General features: G+C 40.3%; 1 protein-coding gene across 1 annotated transcript; it reads left to right on the top strand.

The window, feature by feature from the left end:
- Positions 1 to 934: 934 nt before the first annotated feature.
- On the top strand, positions 935 to 7,035 carry cyp17a2 (cytochrome P450, family 17, subfamily A, polypeptide 2; the record flags this gene model as incomplete). Its single annotated transcript, XM_013999739.1, is given in 5 exon segments — positions 935 to 1,021; positions 1,137 to 1,352; positions 1,421 to 1,590; positions 2,721 to 2,824; positions 2,908 to 7,035. Coding segments are annotated over 5 exon segments (843 nt in total), but the record flags the coding sequence as incomplete, so codon positions are not given.
- Between the last annotated feature and the right edge of the window lie 1,798 nt (positions 7,036 to 8,833).

The following is an 8,833-nucleotide window of genomic DNA, read 5'->3' as shown; positions in this document are numbered from 1 at the left end:
AAATAAATAAATAAATAAATAAATAAATAAATAAATAAATAAATAAATAAATAAATAAATAAATAAAATGTCCCAGTGTAATTCTCAACGAATAAAACAGCTGAACTGAAACATGACATCTGAAAATACAAACAGTGAATTTGCACCAAAGATAAAAGTATTGCACAACCCGACACAGCTCAACTTCATTGATATTATAAAACCAACAATAAAGATGATTAAAATTTGRTTAAAAAATCAATACCATAATCAACATATAAGATTAAAAACAGTAATCAAGGATTGTTAAGAAAAGAAATGAATGATGGCAGGAAGGATAGTTTAAAACTGTTAAATTTGCTCTGTAGCGTTTCCTCAAGGTAATAATTTGTAATCTGCAAACAGAACATGAGATGGTCCTGTAGGATCCTTTTAGCCTGTTTGATAACGGTGTCCTCATCAACAGACTGCAACGGCAAAGGCTGAAAATTTGACCCAATTATTTTCATTGAGGTTTTCATTATATTAAWGACRTGGGCTTTACAGTAAGTGAGCCGAACCAAACACCCATGCCATATCTAATAATACTGCCAAGAACAGRYTTATAAAAGGTCTGCATGATCTRAGARTGGACCAAACGGTCTAAGTCTTCACAAAAAATGTTGTCTCTGGGCTAGTTTGGAGCACAGATAATCAACATGTTCATTCCAGCACAGAGTAGTGCACATAAAAATACCAAAYTATTTAAAAGAGTGCACTTATTCAATAACATCTCCATCAAGTGTCACATAATCATCCTGTCCTGGTCCTGATGACCTGAAGCTACGAAGTTAAAAATATTCAGTGTTTTTCCTTCATACAATKTTGTTAAATTGGACCAAATCCCATAACTAACTGTAAGACTGGTCTGTATAAAAACCAGTTTCCAGGTCCTAACGAATCCTGTGTCCTGCAGTTCTTTCCTAACAGGTCTCTCAGTAAACTGAAGGAGTGCATCACCGTCAGAGACAAACTGCTGAGCAGAAAGCTGGAGGAGCACAAGGTAAACAGATCAAACCTGTGATGGAGCAGCAGAGGCCTGCAGCGCCCCCTGCAGGCTGCAGACCGCACTGCACCTCAGCTCCTGAAGGTCACGTCTCCTCTCTGGGGTCCAACAGGCATCGCTCAGTGATGGTGAACCTCGTGACCTCCTGGACGCCTTGTTAAAAGGTCAGACAGGAAGTGGGCGGGGTCAGAAGTCACATGGGTCAGAGGAAGAGGTGATAACAGATGACCACGTCCTGATGACGGTGGCTGAAACGTTTGGAGCAGGAGTGGAGACCACGTCCACCACCCTGCTGTGGATCCTGGCCTACCTGCTGCACCACCCTGAGGTGCAAACATCTGGAGCAACATGTGGTTCCAGTTCTGGATCAGTAATAGAACTGGGTACTTTTTCCAGGTCCAGGAGCGTGTGCAGAAGGAGCTGGACGAGCACGTAGGCAGCGAGCGTGCAGTGAGCGTGTCGGACCGTGGCCAGCTGCCTTTCCTGGACTGTGTCATCAACGAGGGCATGAGGATCCGACCGGTCAGTCCAGTTCTGATCCCACACACCGCCTTGACGGACAGCAGGTGAACCTGGTTACTCAGAAAACCTTCTACCTGTGAGTTTTTAACTGACTAATAAAAGACATGTGAGTGAGGGTTGGACCGTACGTGAGCTGCTTCCATTCTGGGATGATTGTTTTGAAGGCCATTGGCATTGATGGTATTCTTGTTCAACCACCAAGTCTGCAACCTGTGACTCTGTGGTCCCTCTGCCGCGACCCTTTGACCAACGCTAACACAACATTACAATTTTTATTTTTTAGACTCATAACAGAAAAGGCTGACTTTAGCAGTTTTCCTGTCAATTTATTTGCAAATATATGATAAATACTACTAATACCAAAAGTGAAACATGTTGATTAGAACATTGTAGCCAGTCGGCCACTTTAATAGTTCAGCTTCCAGCCTTAAAAACATGATATTTCTCTCAAATCAACCCGGGATACCTTTAAAAACCTTTAATTAGGTGATAATAATTAGAAAAAAATGCAGTTTATTTGTAGTTTTATTAAATTTGGCAATGGTGGGCAGCGCTAGTTCTAAAATTAGCCCCGCAATTTCTAAAGCTCTTATGAAAATTTTTAGGTCCGCAACTTCAAAAGCACTTATGCCATAGAAATATTAGCGGAAGCTAATTCTAAAACGCAGGTTCAATTTAGCACTTTCTAGATGGCTACAATTCATGTACAATGTATGTACAGTGCTGTTTATGAATTATAAAAATTAGTAAGACCGCTAAAGTGCAAACAAAATGTTTAGGTCCACAATTAGCGGATTTGCGCTTTAGCGGACTGGTGCCCACCACTGAAATTTGGAATATGTTATTCTCCGTATTTTTCTTGTTTATGCGAATATGGTCTTTTCTTTTATCCTTAAGAGTAAAAATAATAATAAATGATAAAATTGACTATTTACTTTTAGTTTTAGCTGGAAAGGCCCCCTTTCAKCAAACTCTAAGTGTCCCAGGAGCAACCAGTTAATAATCGATTGCAGCATGTTTTGCGGCTCCAGACACTTTATATCGGTGAGCTAAGGAGCAGAAGTGACTCTATTGTAAAGGTTGCAGACCCCTGCCTGAGAGGAACCTGGGGGTCCAGAAGGATAATCAGCCAGTAAGTCAGTATGGTTAAATTCTGACAAACTGTCTTTCGTAGTGTTGGAGGTCACACTGTGAGTCGTGGAACTCGTGTTTTGGTCAACATGTGGTCGATTCACCATGACCCCCAACACTGGGACAAACCTGACCTGTTCTGCCCAGGTAACACAAAAAATACACACCTCAGCTTTTTAAATAACACAAAAAACTTAACTTTTCATTGCTCTCTTTTCCCGCCAAAACAGATCGTTTCCTGGACGACCACGGCCAGCGTGTCATGCCCTCCTGCTTCCTGCCCTTTGGGGCGGGGCCTCGAGTCTGTGTTGGCGAATCGCTGGCCAGGCTGGAGCTTTTCCTTTTCTTGTCTTCTCTGCTCCAGCGAATGAGCTTCAAGCTTCCAGARGGGGTTTCTCCACCTAACTTGCAGGGGCGACTGGGTGTGGTCTTGCAGCCATTGCCTTATACGGTCGTGGTCACTCCAAGACCAGGCTGGGAGGGCGGGGTTAAATAAAAGGAGGGAAAACATGGTTTAAAACAAGTGTTTAAACGATTTATTAAAATGACTGAGAAAAATTAAGAAACTAAGATAAAGTATTTACAAAAATATAAACACTTATTTACATTTTTTTGTTAACCCAAACTTATCTACACCTCATTTAGCAAATTTTATTCTTATTCAGCTAATAAAAATGCTAACTCTTGCTAAATGAGTTTTTTAAAGCTTTTACGCAAACTGACAATAGGAAAACCACCTTTTTTGCATATTTCTTAGCAAGCTTCAACTACTAACATAAAGTTGTTTTTAGTTGTACTATGCCACATTTAAGCCAAATCATGCACTTAAATCCAAATAAAACCTTACCATTATCTTAATGACAAGTTAAAGTATTTTATTATCACGACTTTTTAATCAATAAATAAATTATCTTTACTGTGCTGATGGTCTTATTTTCTTTTTTGGCACCAGTTTAATGACATTTCTTCTGTGGTACATAAGAGACAAACTACATTAAGTTTCAACAGTTTTATTCATAATATTTTCACACTTTTAGAACAGGCTGGTTTAGTTAGATTACACACATACATCCACACATACACACTATTATTTCAATAGTACTAATAAGTAGACTGTTTGTCATCCTAATATTTAGGAATTTTAACCAACAATCTCTCCTCTTCTCTCCCTGACTGTCGACAAGCTTCATGAAAACAGTAAGGACAGAAGAGAAGATCTGACAGATTAAAATCCAGTAGACAGAGAAAAGGACTTGTACCATAGCAGGAACGTCTCAGAAAATTAAATTTAGTCAAACATCACAGGGGAACTGCTTATATACTCCTTAAACAAGAGAAACTTTATCAAAGAACTTATAAAAAAGATTTAATCCAAAACTGTTTGACTGGAGTCACATCAGGGTCAGCAAATTGGACTGATTTTAATAAGAGTTTATGACTTTGAATTTTTTGTGTAGTCATAGTACATTATTTAATTCTGTCCTTATAAAACAATGTCATGTCTTCAAATGTTTACGTTAACCTTCATAGCTTCAGTCAGCAACAACTCATGCAAAGAAACTGCTGCTAAAGATTCAAGTAGTTTTGGTTGCAATATTTACTTTATTTTGCTATCACCTGTTCCCTGTAATAAGACTGTATTTTATATTTTGTATTTATGACTTGTTTATGCTTCARCAACAGACAAAATAATTCAGGGGTAGAAAACATGATTTTTGAATAATCCCAACCAAACGACTGAGCCCCTCGATGTGAACCCAGTCAATGTGAAACTCTTCAGATAGAGAGAAAGAGAGAGAGAGAGGACTGTGGTTAAGTGTTTCTGACATCTGATGAAAAACAAGTGCCTCAGAACTCAACAAAGACAACATAAAGACAAGGTTTCCCAAAGATACACAGTCCCAGAGCCAGCCTGATGTATCTGACGTCTTGTAAGTCACTTTATCCCCAACAAGCCAAACAGAACCAGGACTGTTGACTTCTTGGACGGTAAGGATTTCATTCATAACAAAGAGTACTGTGTTCTTTATACTTAGGTTTGGTTCGTTCTCTGGTTACACAGATTTATTGGMGAAAGATTTCCACCAAACAAAAATTACTGCAAGTTTCCCATTATTTCCAGCATGCCCATCCTTTACCAATACTTTAAGGCAATTTTAGTTCAATCTTCCTCAACGTAGCTGATCTCAGGTCTGCACAGCCTTTGAGAACCTAAAGTACAGACAATTTCTTCAGTCATTCTGCTTGAAAGGCCACAGTCACACAGAGCGAGAACAGCTCTAAATAATGCTAAGTAGTAACAGTTGTCAAGTAGAAATGGCACTCAGAAACCATGGAGATATATATCAGTATTAGTTCAGGTAAACAAAAACACCACCAACCACAACATCAACTACAACATCAATGGCTGGGTGTCACCCTGGGACTATCTGGAGAGTGTCCTTCAGTCTCCAGAAACRCTTGTTCTCACTCCACAGGTGCCATTCAACGAGTTAAGACAAACCAAAGGTATCATCAGAGGATGTGTTTGAGCTCTGAGAAGTCTCAGGACCAGACTGTTGGATTATTTCTATCAAACCAAGCAAGGATCCAGTTATGTGTGTGTTGTTTTCCCAAGATGCCTAAAACCGAAGGGTCGAGTCCGTCAGTCATCCCTATGGCAGGATTGGATGAAGTCCAATCAAGTCCAGCATAGCTTTATTCCTCAGTTGCATCCGTATGGGCACCTCTGTTGACTTATACATGAAGTGTGAGTTAATGCAGCATGGACTCAGGGTACAAGGATCAACCAGATTCAGGGTCTTTCCATTAAAAAATGTTGAGTAGATGACATCATCAGGTGATGTGTTATAGCTTCATTTTTCTAAGACACCAGCTGGCGTGTCTTTGGAGACCATGTATAAATGTTCAAACTGTGAATCGTTTGGACTCAACCTGCTGACGTCCCCATGCAGCATTTGTCTCAAAGAATAAAGAGTTGGACTTTTTCCAATACGCTCCAAAAATCAGTGCATGTTTTGGAAACTTTATGGGAGCTAGCATCTTTAAAAATACGTAGATGTAACAACGAGCAAGAGGCACCGCTTCTTTGTGTACTCATCAATTTCTTTGTTCAGATTTAAACACAACCCACCCACTAAAATAAAGATAACAAGGTACATTATATTTGTCACTGCTGTCTTTACGATTTGATCTTTCTACAATTCAAACATGTCATCAACATAWGGTGTCATCCTGATGGCAAACTTACTGAAAATACATCTACAAGATGCATTTAGCCCCTTTCACAAAACTCAAAGTCAAGCCTATTACATCATCTTGTTGTTTTGGTGTATCCCATGAAAGGAAAGCAGTTGAAGTCAACCCAATGCTATGACACTTCTGAGCCTGCAAGGGAGGTTGTGACAGAGCTGAAACGGTAAAGATACGTAACGATGAGCAAGCATCACYGCTCAAAGAAGTGATGACAAACAGTCTGAGAAACTAAGCTTTAGAAAGAGATGTTTTCTGTGTTTTCAGCGTCATGATCGAGGTGCAGCTGCTGAGGTACCCTCCCTGATTCCTGGGGTTCCACYCTTCGTTTCTGAACACTCGTGCCATCGCAGGAACAATCAGAGGCATCTTTGTGTCAGTTTAACAGAACTGTTTTGTGAAAGGGGCTTTTGATTTTCATCAGCCACCAAAGTAAGTCCAAACCTAATCGATAAACGTTTCACCCTAAACAGCAATGGTATTCTTCCACTCTTTCTACGGCCGTTTTCTTTATCCCGGGTTTTATTTACACACAGACTCTTGCTGATGAAAAATATTGCTCTTCACGTCACTTCTAATTTTTAGATTCTAAGGTGAGCTGAAACACGCCAGCATGTACAAAACAAGCAGTACTAATTCCTCTCCATTGATAAAATATAATCTATCTCAACGTCTTTCTGTCACAAAATATGTACACTGAACACTGAAACACCAACAAGAGCCTAAAAATATATTCTAATTCTCCAACAGGACCAAGTTACTTCTACTTTAAAATGTCCTGACATGTTCCACTGAATTTTCTTCATTTATGGGTAACTGTTTTAGTTAAAGAATACAGGAGAGATGCAGAAAGTGAAAAGTTAAGTATTACTTTGATAAAAACTGTGGTAACTGCAACATATTGTTTCATCTGACCTCATAGTTGGAGAAGGAAACAAAGACACTGTGACATGTTCCAGATCTGCTCTCTTTGGTGCTTTGTTTCTGTCTAAAAGCATCCATTGTTTGTTTTTATTTATGTAAGAGCTTTTTCTCCGCTCAGAACTTGACGCATAGGAAGCCGACTGAGCCGTCACTAATTTCCACCGTCAGACTGAACACATGAAGAGGAACAAGTGCAGACGAGCCACCTAGTTCTGCTCTGCTGACAGACTTATCCATCAAAACGTCTCCTTACTGAATGAATCAGTCTTCCCTCTGTCAATCAGTCGSCGTGAATCACCCGCCTACATCAGTCTCCTTTCTATTTTAAAGGAGCCAACTCGTCACAGGAACCCTTCCAAACCCTTGTCATCAACCAAGACGAGGTGCAAGGTTTCTCTGGCAAAATGTTTAGAATCAAGAATGGTTCATTTATGGGCATAAGAATGAAAGTGTCATCGCTCTGACGAGTAACAAACAACTTTATGGTTTTCCTGCTGCAATTTCTTCTCATGATGCAAAAACGGGAAAAGTCGGGTAGAGTCACTGGAAACAAAGCGTCCAGCATCATCAGCCTCCACAGGATGGAGGAGGGAAAGAAGCAGCCAGTTTGCTGCTCTGGATCATACAGGTGTGTCTTAACACAACACCTGAGGTCAGCAATGACTTCAGAGAAGCAACTGTTGCTTCTACTCTGGCTTTGTTTGTGTTTTAATAAGGTCAGATTATTTTAATTATGTCTTCATTAAAAATTTTATATATATATATATACATATATACAAAAATATATAAATTATTTTATCAGTTGTATTTTGTGAATGCCTTGTGTGTGAAATAAACATTTCCAACCTCGTCCATCATTCAGGGTTTGTCTCCTGTGTGAACCAGCACCACCTGCTGGTCAACTATGTTCATGACGTGAAGGACATCCTGCAGGTCTACGAGCTGTCCAACGGTCAGCTGCTGCGAGATCTGCCTCTAGACGTGGGGACAATCAGTGGTGTGAGCTGCAAGAAGAAACACTCCGACTTCTTCTACCAGTTCACCTCCTTCACCACACCTGGTAACCTACCTGTTTACCACACCTGGTAACCTACCTGTTTACCACACCTGGTAACCTACCTGTTTAATGCACCTGGTAACCTACCTGTTTACCACACCTGGTAACCTCTTACATGTTTAATACACCTGGTAACCTACCTGTTTACCACACCTGGTAACCTCTTACATGTTTAATACACCTGGTAACCTACCTGTTTACTACACCTGGTAACCTGTTTACCACACCTGTTAACCTCTTACCTGTTTACCACACCTGGTAACCTCTTACATGTTTACCACACCTGGTAACTTACCTGTTTACCACACCTGGTAACCTACCTGTTTAATACACCTGGTAACCTACCTGTTTAATACACCTGGTAACCTACCTGTTTACCACACCTGTTAACCTCTTACCTGTTTACCACATCTGGTAACCTACCTGTTTAATACACCTGGTAACCTACCCGTTTACCACACCTGTTAACCTCTTACCTGTTTACCACATCTGGTAACCTACCTGTTTACCACACCTGGTAACCTACCTGTTTAATGCACCTGGTAACCTACCTGTTTACCACACCTGTTAACCTACCTGTTTAATACACCTGGTAACCTACATGTTTAATACACCTGGTAACCTCCTACCTGTTTACCACACCTGGTAACCTACCTGTTTAATACACCTGGTAACCTACCTGTTTAATGCACCTGGTAACCTCCTACCTGTTTACCACACCTGGTAACCTACCTGTTTAATACACATGGTAACCTACCTGTTTAATGCACCTGGTAACCTACCTGTTTACCACACCTGGTAACCTACCTGTTTAATGCACCTGGTAACCTACCTGTTTACCACACCTGGTAACCTACCTGTTTAATGCACCTGGTAACCTACCTGTTTACCACACCTGGTAACCTACCTGTTTAATGCACCTG

The sequence above is a fragment of the Austrofundulus limnaeus genome, unplaced genomic scaffold, assembly GCF_001266775.1.
Source record: "Austrofundulus limnaeus strain Quisiro unplaced genomic scaffold, Austrofundulus_limnaeus-1.0 Scaffold2443, whole genome shotgun sequence".
In the NCBI taxonomy this organism is placed as follows: Eukaryota; Metazoa; Chordata; class Actinopteri; order Cyprinodontiformes; family Rivulidae; genus Austrofundulus; species Austrofundulus limnaeus.
Note: the sequence above shows the minus strand (reverse complement) of the source record. Positions and strands in the feature narration are given on the sequence as shown.